The sequence below is a fragment of the Arctopsyche grandis genome, chromosome 8, assembly GCF_051622035.1.
Source record: "Arctopsyche grandis isolate Sample6627 chromosome 8, ASM5162203v2, whole genome shotgun sequence".
Lineage (NCBI taxonomy): Eukaryota > Metazoa > Arthropoda > Insecta > Trichoptera > Hydropsychidae > Arctopsyche > Arctopsyche grandis.
The window spans coordinates 33,207,265-33,224,713 of NC_135362.1; the positions used below are offsets into that span (position 1 = coordinate 33,207,265).

The 17,449-nt window shown below is 33.2% G+C and overlaps 3 protein-coding genes and 1 pseudogene across 4 annotated transcripts in view; 2 read left to right on the forward strand and 2 right to left on the reverse strand.

Annotated features, from left to right (window-relative positions):
* Positions 1-7,821, forward strand: part of LOC143916055 (alkaline phosphatase-like) — a 160,686-nt gene extending 152,865 nt beyond the window's left edge. For both annotated transcript variants that reach the window (XM_077436938.1, XM_077436937.1), the window contains exons 2-10: positions 3,397-3,545; positions 5,520-5,722; positions 5,790-5,982; positions 6,083-6,246; positions 6,338-6,551; positions 6,652-6,785; positions 6,860-7,058; positions 7,151-7,381; positions 7,456-7,821. In XM_077436938.1, coding sequence (XP_077293064.1) covers positions 3,476-3,545; positions 5,520-5,722; positions 5,790-5,982; positions 6,083-6,246; positions 6,338-6,551; positions 6,652-6,785; positions 6,860-7,058; positions 7,151-7,381; positions 7,456-7,646 — 1,599 coding nt within the window. In that variant the 5' untranslated portion in view covers positions 3,397-3,475 and the 3' untranslated portion in view covers positions 7,647-7,821. The remainder of the gene's footprint in view (positions 1-3,396; positions 3,546-5,519; positions 5,723-5,789; positions 5,983-6,082; positions 6,247-6,337; positions 6,552-6,651; positions 6,786-6,859; positions 7,059-7,150; positions 7,382-7,455) is intronic.
* LOC143916057 (cytochrome b5-like) lies at positions 7,680-15,225 on the reverse strand. Its single transcript, XM_077436940.1, has 5 exons — positions 15,066-15,225; positions 8,780-8,984; positions 8,394-8,482; positions 8,236-8,313; positions 7,680-8,149 (listed from the first exon to the last, which is right to left on the reverse strand). The coding sequence occupies exons 2-5, from the start codon at positions 8,894-8,896 to the stop codon at positions 8,068-8,070; spliced, it is 366 nt and encodes a 121-aa protein (XP_077293066.1). The 5' UTR covers positions 8,897-8,984; positions 15,066-15,225; the 3' UTR covers positions 7,680-8,067.
* LOC143916056 (uncharacterized) lies at positions 11,178-13,707 on the forward strand. The gene is made up of 4 exons (XM_077436939.1): positions 11,178-11,532; positions 11,686-11,942; positions 12,461-12,592; positions 12,672-13,707. Exons 1-4 carry the CDS (start codon positions 11,388-11,390, stop codon positions 13,098-13,100), a joined length of 963 nt encoding a protein of 320 aa, XP_077293065.1. The 5' UTR covers positions 11,178-11,387; the 3' UTR covers positions 13,101-13,707.
* LOC143915954 (histone-lysine N-methyltransferase SETMAR pseudogene) lies at positions 14,677-15,054 on the reverse strand (annotated as a pseudogene).
* Positions 15,226-17,449: the final 2,224 nt, after the last annotated feature.

Sequence of the window (17,449 nt, forward strand, 5' to 3'; positions counted from 1 at the left end):
ATTTTAAGTTTATATTAAATAAATTTCCATGCACGTATGATTTGTAAAACTAGTCGGACTTGAATAACTGAACAAATGTATAATCCATATTTGTACATACATACATAAATGCATATACATACATATATGCAGGGCCGCCGAGAGGAATCCCGGGCTCTGGAAAAATAAATCGTATACCCTATGATTAAGGATTGGCGCCAGAATACAAAAATGGGTTCATGATTATCAATGTCTATTGTTAACCTTTTTTTTTCTCTAGCTTTGTAGGGATAATATTAATCAACCTTCTTTCCTGGAAAATAAAACCCGAGCGCCGTCCTTTACCTATGATAAACAGAAAAAAAATATTATTTTTAATATGTGAAAAATCTATCAGAACTATTAGAAAAATACCTACATATATGGTAAATGTTATTTTTTGAAATAATCAAATACGAAAGTATTAATATAATAGGTACGAATGCGCGGATCGAAAAATAATGAACATTTAGCATTAAAGGAATATATGTATTTTTATTTAGAATAATATAGAATATCAATATCGATCAGTCGAACGTCCCAGCACGGAGCCCCTCAAGTAGTCCGAGCCCTGGAACTTTAACCCCAGCTTCCCCCCTCTCCCCTCTCAGCGGCCCTGTATGTATGTACATGTACATATGTATATTTATTTTGTACATACTATTTTCATAAATTGCTAAAAGTATGCTAAATTCGCTCATCTATGTATGTATGTATGTATATACCTACCAGAGAAGTCAATACAAAAAGAGATTACATATCATGTCATTAATTAATATACCTATGTAAGTTATTAATGGTTATCTATTTCTGGTAAAAATAGTCATATAGATTACATTGTTTGAATACTTGCTTACAATGTACAATTGTATGTAGAATGAAAACAGCGAAATTTGAAATTTTGAAGCAGCCTTGGTTTCTACGGATGTCATGCGGAATCCGTAGAAAATAATATAAAAATTCTACAATTTTTTTTAAATTTAAAAACCGTTCCATTATCAATGTCCCACATCGTTTCTCTCGTATAATATTTACTAAATATAATTTTATATTTTGATCTAAATGTTTATATTTGTATTTTTTTTTTTGTACTAACTTTGTAAGGCGAGTTGGTAAGGCTTTGGTCAAAGTTTATAAGACGGAAGTAATACTTTTTTTAAAAACAACGTTTCATTATTTTAAATTATTTTTATCTGCTTGATATTTAATGTGTATAATAATATGAGAGTGATTTAAATTAATAAAAAAATTTCGAACAATATCCGACAGCCGGAAGAAGAACTTTTGACTTGTGTAAGTTTCCCTACATTTACGCTCAATTTGCATCGAAAATTATCTCATAACCGGTATGCGTAAATGTGTATGTATATTCTAATATTCCTCAAATACATAGATAAAGTCATGGGCTAGTCACATCCGAATTTTTTTATATCTGAAACGACGAAAATCCACAATTGTGTATCAAAATTATCAAAAACTCACTAAGAGGAAATTCACTATTCCTGAAAATACTTCGATCTATCACTAAAATTCATTTTTCAATTGTAATTTGTCATTTAAAAAAAAAATGCGGAGGCATTATAAACTTGCATGCAATTTTTTACAAGCAACAAAAACTATTTCGCAAGAGATTCACAGCTGGCAGGTATATTCAATTTGAATAAATTATCATAATATCTCGTTTTTAATCTCAATCTATTCTATACACCAATTTTTCATAACAACACTTCATTTAATAGTACAATCGCACGTACATATATGCCGTCTTTGCGATGATTGTCCCGACCTTTTTGCTGACACTTCCAGTACTTTTAGGGCTATGGTGAAGAAGCAAATCTGTGCTTGATTTGCTTCTTCACCTCCATTGTTAATTAATTTTAATATGTTTTTGTAATTTTTCTTTTTTGTTTGCTTTATATTACCATGTGGTGCTCATTGTACATGGAATATTATATTTTCATTTATTTTTGTATATTTACTTTATCTATCATGCGAAAATTCGAACTCGAGATTTTGACTGATTCGAATTCAGAATCGATCACTGATCACGTTTTCATGATCTAGAAAAAATATGTGTGTGTCGGTATATTTTGGGGATTTTTCGAACACCGTTAATCAGTGCCGGCCTTATACCCAATGGATTTCTTTAGGATCATAATTGCACGTAATCAGTTAGAATCTTCAAGCGATATATTGAAACTGAAAATAATGTAAACGATATTTGGAGAATATCGAAAAAAGTTTGCAATGTTGCAGAAGATTTCGCAACGTAGTATAGCACAAGATTTAAATTGTGGCTGCTACAGGGAAACGTTAATTATAATACAAAAGGGAATGCGCCTTCACCCAATGAATAGAATTTTCCGAGTACAAATACTTAGTTTCGAAAGTAGAGGCGCCTTTGGCGCTCTAATTTTAAATTTTAAAGCACCTTTATCGCATCAAGCGGCGCCCTAACTTATTTGGCGCCCTCGGGCGTCGCCCGACCCAGCCCCCCCTAAAACCGGCACTGCACATTGATTTATCTCTACAAAAATCTCAAAAAAGTAATTTTTTTCACATGTTTATCTCTTTTTACTTTATCTATGTACGTAGTAACAATAGATAAAGTTTTGTGATCATGCGAAAATTCTAACTCGAGATTTTGACTGATTTGAACTCGGAATCGATTACTGATCACGTTTTCATGATCTAGAAAAAAATGTATGTGTGTGTATTTTGTGAGATATTTTAAACACCATTAGTCCTATCAAACTGAAACTTAGTATTGGTTACTGAATTGGTAAATTTTTTTCAAATTTTTAAGTTGACCAGACCTCAGTGCCGGTTTTAGGGGGGGGCTAGGTTGGGCGACGCCCGAGGGCGCCAAATAAGTTAGCTAAAGGCGCTTTAAAATTTTAAATTAGAGCCCCAAAAGCCATTCAAAATTTTAGATTAGAGCGCCAAAGGTGAAAGTTCTTTCTAAGGGTGTTTAGAAAACATTGCCTGAGGGCGCTATCGGGTGTAAGGCCGGCACTGTTACAACTCCCCTTATAGGTGTTTTTTAAGTTTTTGAATTCAATTTTATCTCCCAGATCGCTAACTAAATCGAACTGGATTTTTTTTTTGTCTCACTGTACTGCTTCTTTTTTTATATTTTAATCTGTATGTGTGCCACTTTAACTAAAATAAAATAAATATTTTTTTTTTTTTCAATTCAATTGATTTTGGACGTATGTATGTAATAGATAATGCTAGTTTCTACCACAATGTATTACCATAATCAACTCAGAAAATGAAATTTTATTATAGATACACAAATAAATTCTATTATAGATAAATATTAGTATTGATTGAAAAATTATCAATATAAAATATAATAAGTGTGTGTTTGAACAGGCCTGGTGGCCCAGTGCACTGGACAGACGGGGTAAAAAGTGTTGTCCGCGAGTTGGCAGTGCACGTCATTGACTCCACCATGTGCCGTTTCGTTGTTGGTCTGCTCTGCTGTATTTCCTACCTGTTTGTTTGCGCAGCAGATACTCCAGGTAACTTTTGCCAATCATCAAAGATTCAAACAACAACCGATAAAAACGAATTTCCCGCGCAAAACGCTACTTTCATACATATTTCAGTTCAACAACACGGCACGTCGTTCAATACCAAATGCTCAATTCAAATCAATATCCATTTCAAATATTTCATCATTTTTCTACATACGCCTCATACCTAAATATGTACGTATATAAAATCAGGTTTTCAAATAATCTGATAATAAAACTTGTCTCAAAATACATCGACAAACATTCAAATTATCATCAACAAATATTTACAATATGTACATATTTACTTTTTTTTTTTTTAATTATATATCTTGAAAATTTCTCAATGATCGACTGACCTGTTTGGTATTTAAAGTCGGCACTTGTCTTATGCACATATTTTTTAACCAGTCCAAATTATTTCGCAAAATTCGTATGGATAAGACGAATATTTCAAGTATGCAAATTTGAATGCATATAATTTACGACATATTAAAGATGTATAAAATGAACACGCTTATTCATATAAAGTGTAATCAATACTAATTCAATTAAAAATTAATTAGTATACATAAATATATATGTACATATTTAAATATTAAAACATGATACTTGCTGTGTGAAGAAATTAAATCGACAGGCCAAGTATATAATTATAATTATCCTTCGAAAGTGTTCGTGACAGCTTCAATTAAGACAACTGTTCGGAAGCTTTGACTTAGTACCTATATAAATATATGTAATGTCTCTAATTTATAAATACGCCTCAATGTTAATTTTAGCCAGTAACTGTAAACATGTGTACATGTGTACGCACATTGTATATATTTTAATCTGTCTCCATCAATTGATATAAATCAGCACTAGAGATAAATATAAGGAAACGGCTACCGAATGACTTATACATATAATACTAGTGGTCAGGTGCACGAAAATTCGTGCTTGTAGATAAAATATATTTAAATCTATATCATATATTTAAAATAATACTCGAATATTTCACATAGCTCCACGATATGTGAAACGCGCTTTTATTTGAAGTATGAAAAAGTATTAATATCGTATATGTACATACTATGTATATGCAAGGCTGTTTTATAACTCGGTAGAACGGCGTTCCGGGACCTATTTTCTCGGCATTTTTTTTATGCTTCAAACGAATATTTTTTTTTGCATTTTAGTTTTTTTAGCATTTAAGTTTAATAAAAATGAAAAAATATCTTGTTACTTCTCAAATGCTGCTCCCGGTTCCCTTAATAAAAAGCCAAAAACAATAACAGAAACGACGACATAAAATATGGAAATATCGGTACAATTTGATGTTCTTGAAACGTCCTAAGCTGATCTCGAAGAGTGAAGCCAAACTCAAAATGAGTTCCGCCACCTTTTTTTTTTTTTTAAATAAGCCCTGCATATGTATGTAATATGTATGTATGTATATAGTACATACATACATATTACGTATATGTATGTATATGTATATATGTGTATTTTTATATTTATGAATGTATGTATGTGTATTTGTGTATACGTGTAAGAATTTGTGTATATATGGATGGTGTACATATATGTTTATATAATTGTCTTTGGCCAGGAAGGTGCATTGGGTTTACCTGTTAGGCCTTCTTGGTGTAAATTAAATAAAAAAAATAAAAATAAAATATTATACTTTCCAGATCGGAGGGCTTAGCCTTTTATATACGTATGTATGTACATATATACATATGTACATACATAGGTAGATTAGATAGAATAAAATAGTCTATCGATAAAAAATCGCCATTGCTTTTAAAAAATCGTATCTATCAAATTTACAAAAGTTAGGGACCGCTGGGTGAACACGCGGCTTCATAAATGTGACAACTGTAAAAGAATCGCCGCTTTTTACAAATCAAAAAAATAGGATTTTGTAGGAAAATAATTATTTGAGCGTCGAAATTCAATTTAAATCGAAGGTGTATGGTTTAATAAATTTTTCAGACGTTTCCTATTGGAATGATATCGCCACGGTTGAGCTTGAAGAAGCCTTAAAATTAAAATGGAATACTAATAGAGCAAAAAACGTAATCTTATTTGTCGGAGATGGAATGGGACCAAACACGGTAACGGCTACGAGAATATTCAAACATGGAGAAGGTGGAAAATTAGCTTTCGAGAAATTTCCACACGTTGGCTTACTAAAGGTGAGTGTATAAAAGAAAATTTAATTTAAATATTTTAGTACCTTTGATAAGCATTTGATACTTTCAGACATATTGTAATGATAAGCAAGTACCCGACTCGGCGAGCACAGCAACTGCTTTATTCACGGGTGTTAAAACAAATTATGAAACTGCAGGTGTCACAGGGAATGTAAAACTCAATGATTGTGAAGCATCCCTGAAAGAAGAGCCAAAGTTGAAATCTTTGATAAATTTAGCTATCGAGGCCAAAATGAGTACTGGTAATTTATTTTCTTGTTAACAATGAAGATACGACCTAATTCTATTGACAATACAAAACTTCGTGTGACACAATGCATACAATACTTAATATTCGTATAGGTTTTGTAACAACAATGAGAGTAACACATGCCACACCGAGTGCTCTATATGCTCACACGGCTAGCAGGAAATGGGAATGTGATGGGAAAATGCCTCCAGGTACAGAAAATTGTAAGGATATCGCTCGGCAACTAATCGAAGATGAACCAGGCAAAAATATTAATGTAAATTTTTAAGTCCAATTACTAAGTCAACCATCAACTCAAAGTTTCTATTTGAAGAATATTGTAGAATACATAAATAGTTTTACTATAGGTTATTATGGGAGGAGGTAGACAATGTTTGACTGCAAGCGCAATAATCACTGCTGATGATCCCCTCGATTCGTGGACTTGTTCTAGAAAAGATGGGAGAAATTTAATTGAAACATGGATCGAAGACAAGAAACTGAAATCTGTAAGTCATGCAGTCGCAATGAATAATATAGATTTAGAAACCACACCCACAAACGAAACTGATTATTTCTTAGGTAATACATATGTACATAATAATAAAACAAATGATGCATAAATATAAATTATAAGGCAGTTAATGTTCATTGAATAATTGTCACAATTAATCCAAAATAGGACTATTTGCAAACGGCCATATGAAGATGGAACATGAACGGAATAAAAATGATACGGGAATGCCGTCTATAACAAAAATGACTGAGGTTGCCATAAAAATATTAGAACGCAATCCGAATGGATACTTTTTAATGGTAAATATATATTTTTTTGACATGATATCATTGATCGATGCCACAACAGCCAAAATAAATAATTCGTTTATTAGGTAGAAGGTGGAAATATCGATATGGCTCATCATCGTGGCACAGCAAAAAGAGCTATCAATGAAGCAGCCACAATGGACGAGGCGGTAAAAAAAGCATTAGAACTTACAGACTCATCCGATACACTTATAGTAGTTACGAGCGATCATACACATACATTATCAATAAACGGTTATGCAGAACGAGGAGCTAATATTTTTGGTAAGAACATTCAGATTTCGCCAAGTATTTGAAATCTTGTACAAGTGTGCAATTTGAATACGAAGTAAAAATGAGTCTTGTATACACAATAGGCTTGTCTACACCCTCAAAAGCAGATGGTAGAAACTACACAACTTTAACCTATGCCACTGGTGGTCCGGGCACTTTTCAATATACAGTTGTGAATAGCAGCGAAGGTATGACCGTTGATAGACGAGATCCTAGCCAAGACGACATCACAGATTTTGATTATGTATCACAAGCAGCAATACTCACAGATGAGAATACGCATGGTGGCGGTGATGTAATAGTATATGCGAAAGGTAAATTTAAATAGTGTGTGTGAGTGATATATTATTGCATTATACTATTGTGAAATGGGTCTGATTAATTCCAGGGCCTTTTGGACATCTTTTTCATAATGTGCATGAGCAGCATTATGTAATGCATGCTGTGAGCTATGCAGCCGGAATTGGTGACTACATAGAGTTCAGACCCAGCAGTGCAACTCTACAATCAAATAATTTAACAATGACTTTCGTTTTGCTCTGTCTACTAGTCAACTTTGTAAAATTATTTATTAATTAGGAATCGATTTGAAATAAAACGAGTCTTTTTCATTTTAAAATATCCAATATATGTATGTATATTATACACCAAATGTTATAATTAATCTTCGTTGCTTCCAATGAATATTCCTTTAATAACAATAAAGTACAAACAATAAACAGTTAAATATTCAACACAATTTTTATAAGCAAGCAAACAATTTTTATCCATCATCTTATATTCACACACATTAATTTGTTATATTTTTGATCACTATTGCAGTTTGCTACTTTGCTCATTTTATACATAAAAACAACAAATGCATAGAAATATCCATAGCAAAATAAATATCCAACAGGATCATAAAATACATACTCAACAGTCGAGTCTCATCATATTGTCTACTACATAGTAATAAATTTTCTAACATCCGATCTACCCTGTCTCCCGTTTGGTCTGATTACTTTTGAAAGCAGAAACGCTTGACTGCATAACCGATTGTTATACCCACTCCAAAGGCCAATATTATATGAGGAATATATCTAAAAGGTAAAAAGTAAATATTAAAAATTTTAGAATAAAGAAAATATGAAATTAGTACACAAAATGAACTAGAAGAATGCCTTACTCTTTAACGTTAAAATTGCTATTACACTTTGCAGGATCTATAATCAGATCACCAATTTTATACTTTTTCATCAATTCTCTGAAAATTAAAAATAAATACATATAAAACAACAACTAATTATTAATATATTAATTATGGATTTAAGTATTGATAAGTACCTAGCATCGCTGCTATGACCGACATCTTCAAACGCTACAGTTGCATCTATACCACCATTTTCAATTAAGACGTCTCCTCCGCCTGGATGCTAAAATATCAATAGTGCACATTTGATTAACAGTCAACAAAGTGAAAGTATTGCGGTCAGAACCAGTTCGAAACAAAATTCACACCAGTACATACATACAATCATCACAAGCCTCAGGCTATGGTTTTTTTGCTATGCGAATTTAAAGTATGTAAAATGTAACACATCGTAACACTAGTCGAACGGGTTGAACAAATAAAATCTCAAAGTACATGTACATAAGGATCATTTTTCTCGGTTTTCTCATGCTCCACAAAAAAAAATCAACAGTGCAAATACGTTTCGATGAAACTATACCTCTTCAAGAAAAGCAGTAACGTCATAGACAGAATTAAAGATAATCATCCAGAGGCTTTCAGGTGTTTTATGGCGCTGGACCTCTTCTATAGAAATTTTCCTAGTGGTTTCTGCCATTTTTCAAGCGAAAACGAGAAGCTGCCACAAATCTAACCCAGAACTTGACTTTTGCTCGGCACTCAAATGTCATCCTACTCTCCCACTTCTACCAACAATCAGAAATTTAAATCGATATTTCAACTTATGAACAATATTTCTGATACAACGATTACAGAAAGAGATTGCAGGTTTAAAAAAAACAGCAAGTATTTACTGAAAAGTTCTAGGTTCGTTCATTCAATTTTCTTCATTATATAAGAACACGTTACTTTATTTTCAGATGAATATATTTTGATCAGTATTTACATATTTTTTAACGATCAGTATTTTTTTTTATTCCAAAATTATCAGTATTATATGTATGTGAAGTGAAAGCATATTTCAAATGAAAATATATTTTCACTATTGAAAATATATTTTCACCAATTCAAGCAGTGAAAATGTATCAAACAATTAATTTAAAACGTTTAACCATAAATCTAGAATACACTAGATCCGCCCTCACGTGTTATACTTGTCTCCCTTTTGGCGCATGCACAGTTTCTCTAAGTAGGTAGGTAGGTACCGCTGCGTCGTAGGCAAAAAAACCCAAATTCCCCGGTAGTTAAACCCCCCGCACCCCTCAGTTAGTGAAGACAAGATCTCCGACCAAAATAACACGTCTGAGCCCATCTACTGTATTATACATCAATGCGTTTAACTCTATAAATTTAACCCTAACAACCCAATCTTAAATTAATAGAGCCAACCCTTACTTAACCTAACCTATCCTAACCCTTAAAAAATACCAACCATAACAATCTAATCTTAAATGAATAAAACCAATCCTGAAAATGCAACTGGTTATGATTTCACTGAAACGTCAGTGAAAATATATTGTAGGCGGGGTACGATGTGTTGACCGTATCCCGGCCTAACGAAACACTGTTGTGTGGTTCAAAGATGGGGTCACCAATGTAGGCGGGGTAGCGATGTGTTGACAGCGCTGTTGGATGATCAGAAGGTTGCGTAGATCACGTCGGGGTCACCAATGTAGGCGGGGTACGATGTGTTGACCGTATCCCGGCCTAACGAAACACTGTTGTGTGGTTCAAAGATGGGGTCACCAATGTAGGCGGGGTAGCGATGTGTTGACAGCGCTGTTGGATGATCAGAAGGTTGCGTAGATCACGTCGGATTAGTACCAATGTAGGCGGGTTACATGTGTGTTGACCGTATCCCGGCCTAACGAAACACTGTTGTGCTAGTTTTATAAAGTTTTATTGTTTGCCTATGGTTGTACAAAGGTATGGTATTTGTGGGCAAAAGTATGTCGTTCAGCGGTCTCTGGATATGGTAGAGTGTCGCTGGCTCAGCATTCAGCTATGTACGGAAGGTCTCTGGATACGGCAGTGTGTTGCTGGCTCGTCCGGCTGGTTGATCTTCCAAGTCCGCGTAGTGTAGTGGTGGCTGGTCAGGAGCTGTATGTTGACTGGTCTGCTGCTGTGTGTCGACGCTTGCTGCTGTGGGTCGACTCTTGCTGCTGTGGGTCGACTCTTGCTGCTGTGGGTCGACTGGTCTGGTGCTGTGTGTCGACGCTTGCTGTTGTGGGTCGACTCTTGCTGCTGTGGGTCGACTCTTGCTGCTGTGGGTCGACTCGCGTTGTTTGGGTTGTACCTCCTTTTATATGGTTTCTGGAATGCTTGGTGGAAGTGGTTATTGACGCGTACGAAAGGAATTTTGTTTTCGTCGAGGCGTCGAATTTTCTGGAATGCTTGATGGAAGTGGTTATTGACGCGTACGAGAGGAATTTTGTTTTCGTCGAGGCGTCGAATTTTCTGGAATGCTTGATGGAAGTGGTCGTACGAGCATTTAGTTTATTGATGCGTACGAAAGGAATTTTGTTTTCGTCGAGGCGTCGAATTTTCTGGAATGCTTGATGGAAGTGGTTATTGACGCGTACGAGAGGAATTTTGTTTTCGTCGAGGCGTCCAATTTTCTGGAATGCTTGATGCTGTTCCGCTCGATGTATTTTGTTGTTGCGGTATATTCTCGAAGGTTTCGATGACGATGACGACGACGAGATTCCTACAATATTTTCACTTAATATGATTTCACTGTGACATATATAAAATCTGATTATAAAAAATACTAAAATTTCAGTAGAAAATTTAACATAAATATGTAAGTATATTTTTAAAATGTTGTCAGTATTAATCAAAAAAATAATCAATATTATATTTCATAAATGGTTAGTAACAAATCTCAATTGTCAGTATGACTATTTTTTGATTGAGAATCGGTTTTTTTTATAATTTTTGACCACCGCAATGTGACTAATAATCCAATTACAGCTTTTTTTGCACAGTTTTTTACTTAGGTTTAAAATTGGTATTTCAAAACAAATCTTGGCTGGCAAAAATACTAATTTCGACCAAATATATAATATCGAAACGTCAAAACCTCGTGGTTCGTTGGAGTGGTGATTGGAATTTTTTGCTATACACAAGTTTTTCTTTATTGTCGGACCATGACTGACAAATTGAAATCCGAGTTTAAAATCAATCGTATTAAAGAGAAAGTTATCGATTTGCTCAAAAATTATGAAGGGGGATGTAACGATAAAGAAATATCATCATTTGAAAAATGGATAGCCTCTCGAGAATATATTTCAGGTAAAACTAATACTTATTATCAGAGATCGGCGGCAGAGGTGCCGCCATAAAATGACATAGACCTCTCCATTACAAGAGAACAAAAAAAAAATTATCGACTATTTTTTACTATTATACTATACATAATACATTTATTTAAAAAAAATCATATAGATTTGGAGAAAGCGCAGAAGAAAAATGAAATTGAAAAAAAACTGGATTCTATTGTAAAACAACTTTTAAAGACGATGCCTTCGGATGCTATATTGCCGAGTGAGAATATTTGCGGTCCTACATCTGGACCGAATTCTGATTGCGATATGAAACATACGCTCCATGTCGATGAATTCCTTTATGATGATGATGATCTTGAAAAGCATTTCTTTGAAAAGATTAAATACTGTGAAGACTGTGAATCAAATAACATTAAGGTATGTATGTATAAGTAGAACCAACAAGAATCTTGAATCAAGCAAATCTGGGCCTTTGTGTAACTAAAAAACCATTCTGTTTTTTTTTCATTACATATACACAAGACAATTTTATTTATGTTTTCAATAACCGTAAGCTGTTTTTTTCCGGACTTTTTAATTATAAGCTTTTCGCATAAAAATTCACTATAATTTAAATATAAAATATGGCTTGGGTCCTTTCGAGGACCGGGTTCTGGTTATTAGCATCGTTTGGGGTCTGGGTCACTGCATCGAAAGTCGAAAGCCGAAAGATCGAAAAGAATGTATGCATGGTAAACGGTACCATATATGAATGGTAATACAACCCGCTCTTCATATGTATGCATGGTAAACGGACTATTTCACATATTGTAATTAAAAATCTTGGTTTTTCGACTTTCGATCAGTGACGGCCACCGATACATACATACATGTGTATTATGTTTTTTTTATTTATTTCGCTGTTTTTCAATAGATACTTTTATACATATTTACAGGACACAGAAATTATATCACATTCATTATCAAGATCAAAACTTCAATACTTATTTAATGTAATGCTGCCATTAGATTGTAGTAATTTAAAAATATTGGATGTTGGTTCTAGAATTGGCGCAGTTCTTTATGGAGTATGATTATATAATTTTTATTATTATAATTCTTATACATATATGTAATTAATGTCTAAACGATATCTTAAAATTTCAGGCATATTTTTATTCAAATGCTAAAACTATCTACGGAATAGAAATGAATAAAGAACTATGTAATGTTCAACAAGAAATTATCAAATTTAACAAAATGGATGATCGAATATATGTGATTCATGATGACGTCTTGAATCAAGGGGACATTATTGATACTTTTGACATAGTTATACTAAATAACGTTTTTGAATTCTTCTTAGAATCCAATCAGCAGATTGTTATTTGGCGATTTTTGAAAAATAATTTGAAAAAAAATTGCTTGGTAGTCACCATCCCTTCTGTGGAAGAAACATTTGTATCCTTAGATATATATGAAGAATTTTCAAACTGGTTAAAACTTATTCCTGTTCACCAACATGAAAATGGGCTTTTACTGGATGACGATATTGAAGCCGATTTTCACGATATGTATTTATATGTAATAAAATGAAACTCAATTTTCTTTGTTTTAATAATTATATCTAATCACATTTGCTTGATTGTGCTTTTCAAACACACTTTATCTTTCCTGACTTGTAACAATTGCGAATCAGTTTCAGTTTAAAAATTTTCGAGTCAAATTGGTTTTGGAAAATCTTGATTTATTTTCTAAAAACCAAGTTTCTGGTTTTATTTTTATTTGTTTATTTTTGGGTGCGGTATCGAGGGTACCTTTGGTGTTAATGTGTCTAATTCTTTAAAATTACAAATACGCATATATACTACAAGTAATGGCATTTTTTTTTAATTGAGAAATATTCAATTATGACGAGAATTTTACCCTTCACATAAATCAAAAAAGAATAACTTAATATTTTTCTGAACTACACAGAATTATTTATTTTGACTTTAAAAATTCAGCATTAAGATTGATCCATTTTGTTTATCATCCAAGATTTATTTTTTAAACAGGTACCTTGTGCTTAATTTCTTATATTGCAATCAAAATATTCAATAACTAATGAAATATAATCAATGGTAAATATCAGGTTAGTCCATAAGTACGATCGCATTTTCAGGAAATTTTTAAATAGTGTAAATAAAACAATTTAACATTTTAATCAATGATATATTTTCCTCCATTATCTACAATTTCTCGCCATCTTTACAGGTAGTTTTTTAATTCCATTGGTGTAGAAAGACTGGTTTTGATGCAAAGAAGCTTGAAAGCTCATTTTTGTGTATCCTGTTTTGAATTAAATTTTTTCCCTAGTAAAATTTTGTAAGGCACAAAATAAGTGAAAATCACTTGGGGCAATATCCAGGGAATAAGCAGGATGCGACAAAAGCTCCCAATTAAATTAACTATTTTTTTGCAGCATTCGGGTCGTATGCGGTCTAGCGTTATCATGATAAAACAACACTTTCTTCATATTCACCAATTGCGGGCATTTTTTAATCGATTCAAGTTTAAACGACTTTGTTCACTGTAAAAATCTGCATTAATGGTTCGATTTGGTTCTAACAGTTCAAAATAAATTACACCGTACGTATCCCACCAAATACAAAGGATATTTTTAGTCAATTGTTACCAAACGGTTTAAAAATGGCTCTCTTTCGAAGCGTGATAAAAGGGAAGTGCAGATGTTTATTCGCTGCTGGCAATTGGCTTCAGGTAGCTCATGCGGTACCTTTTTGGTGCTTTTTCTTCAGCTAAAAAAAAAGCTTCAAATAGCTTTAGAGTGCGTTCTATTGCAGGTGATAGCCACCTAGTTTTTGATTGTGAGAGTAGATTTTTATATTCAATATTATCAAAATCACAGAAATCTTTTAGTCTTTCTATTCTGACGGTGTCTATTCTGCGTCTGCGTGTGATGAATCATTGTGTGAGAAAATTATCGATGCAAGATAAATTGGTTGATGCCTGATACACATTTTTTGTCTCCCTTCTACACGTAGTTCTCCAGAAAGTATAAGCCAGAGACAAATAGTTCATTTCTGGTCTAGACATCGACTTTTTGTGTATAGTTTATGTTAATTCTGAGTTAAAAACTTCTGTAGGAATTTAAAACTGATGACAATCCCGATTAATCGGGACCCCTGACAACCCTAGGTACCCACTTTCCAAGCTTAGATACTTTCCCAATCTCCTTTAAATGACGAAGGACTGTTCCATGAGATGAATCTATCCTTTCTGCGATCTGATCCACTGTTAATTGCGGCTCTGACTCCACAAGATTTTTGAGAACGTCGTTATCAAAATTAACAGGACGTCCTGAACGGGGTTCATCATGAATGCTGCTTTTTCCAACTTTAAAATTTTTAAACCATTTCTGGGCAGTCCTTACACTGATAGTATGTTCACCATGCACACTATTAATTGTTATCGCTGCAGATCTGGCAGATTCGCCACACGAAAATAAAAAGTATAAAACAGCACGTTTGTATTGATTATCGATATTCATTTTTTACATACTTATGGGTACTGATATGCATCCGATGTTTACGAAAATTGGTGACAGACTGACTAATACATTAGTCAAGCGATGACAAGTTTCGACAGGTTCGAAATCTTTTTGATTTAGTAATGAGTCATCGCGAATCACGTGTTATTAATGCGCACGAACTTACGGACTGACCTGATACATGAAAAAAAAGGTTTGTAAAAACAAAGAAATATATGTATGAGATCATATTGGTAATGTTACCCCTAAAAATTTTTCGTCTTTAGATTGACGTGTTTCATCAACAGTAGTAGCCAACCATCGAGCAATGTCTATTTTTTAACATTTTTAAGGTCTGAACGCACTATGCGTCAGTCGACGATACGACACGACACGTTAGTACGCGACCAAATATTGTTTGTATGAAATTGTATAATGCTGCGTACGGACCAAACCAACGACGATTTTGGTCCAACGTTTTAACCAGCAGGATAAAACCAGTAGCGTACAAAATATCGAAATAAAAATTAAATATCAAAATTAAAATATTATTATTATATTAAAATTAAATTCAAATATCAAAATAAAATTATAATCAATATATTAAATTTAAAATAAAATATCAAAATAAAATTATAATCAATATATTAAATTTAAAATAAAATATTGAAAGTTAAAACAGAACATGCCCAATTTAAATAAATTTTCGAGATTGACCTAAAATTAGATCATCAACAATCACATACATGTAATCCTCGACTTTTGTTTGTCGAAGATGTTTTGACTTACGAAGATACGCACTAAGATCGAAAAAAAAATCAAAGAATTATTATTTTTACTTTTCCGTAATGCGCAGTTACTGAGAATATATCATGTGTTAGTATGGGTGACCGAGCGATGGTCCCAACCCGGCACGTTGTCGGTTTATCAAACGAAATTTTTTTAGTCTTCAATTGTTTCTCTCGTCGTAATAAATCAGTTAATTAAATCATTTCAGAGGTAAATTTTATCGGATAATGTCTTCAATTGTTTCTCTCGTCGAAATAAATCAAATAATGAAATCCATCTCAGAGGTAAAATTTGTCGGATAATGTGTGATTATTAATTTTATTTCGACGAAAGAAAAAAAAACCCTTTGACAAATCACCGAAATTTTTTTTGTTAAATATTTCATCGACAGCGAAACACAGTAGTATATCGTGACGCCTTATAAGAAACAAAAACAAGGTTTTTTTCGCTCGTAATTATAATATTTCTCTGGTTGTAATGCGTATCGTCGTAATTCAAAACATTGTTTTAATTCAAAAAATCAACGATGATCTAATTTTAGCTCAATCTCGCTCGTTAGCTTAATTTTGATATTTCATTTCAATTTTTTAATTTCATTTTTATTTCGATATTTTGTACGCTACTGGTTTTAAAAGTTGGCCCAAAATCGTCGTTGGTTAAATATTTCCGAAGGGGGAAACACAGTAGTATATCGTGACGACTTAAAAGAAACAATAACAAGGTTTTTTTCGCTCGTAATCAGAGAAATTATAATATTTCTCTGGTTGTAATGCGTATCATCGTAATTCAAAACATTGTTGTAATTCAAAACATCAACGATGATCTAATTTTAGCTCAATCTCGCTCGTTAGCTTAATTTTGATATTTAATTTCAATTTTTTAATTTAATTTTTATTTCGATATTTTGTACGCTACTGGTTTTAAAAGTTGGCCCAAAATCGTCGTTGGTTTGGTGCGTACGGACCATAAGACATCACGCGACAGAGTTGCCTTTTATATTAACTTTGCCGTGTCGTAGCAGTCGACTGACGCATAGTGCGTTCAGTCCTTTAGACTACTTATTTTTGCCATTAGAGATTAAATATTATGAATTTCTTTAACTCAAATTAATAGCGTTTCTTCAAATATCGTTATAGAAAATATACTAGCTACTTCTATCGAACTGTAATTATGCAATACTTGTGTTGTGCCCGTTGATTTCAACGGGTGGTTTCAGAAAGGAATTGATATACGAATTAAAATAAAATGATATGTTATATATAAATATAATGTAAGGTAATTTATAGGCGCGCGCGCACGTATTAATAGAAAAAGTTGAGTGCGCGCACTACACGCTCACCGATCCAACCCGTTCACCCGTTCGAAATGATTAATGAATGTGTGTGTTTGTCTTCTAAACAAAATTGCTGTAAACGTGACGTGAACGCGACGGGTAGGTAGATATAAATAGAAATTTAATAAAATGACATATTTGAAACGGAGTCGTGCAGTGCTGTTAAGTATGAACAGACCTTTAGAAATTACGAATTACGAAGTGATACGTTTTGTGCATCACTGACGTCACCAGCGCCTAAGACGCCCTGGGGGCTTCGCCCCTAGCGCCGACGCCCTGGGGGCTTTGCCCCCA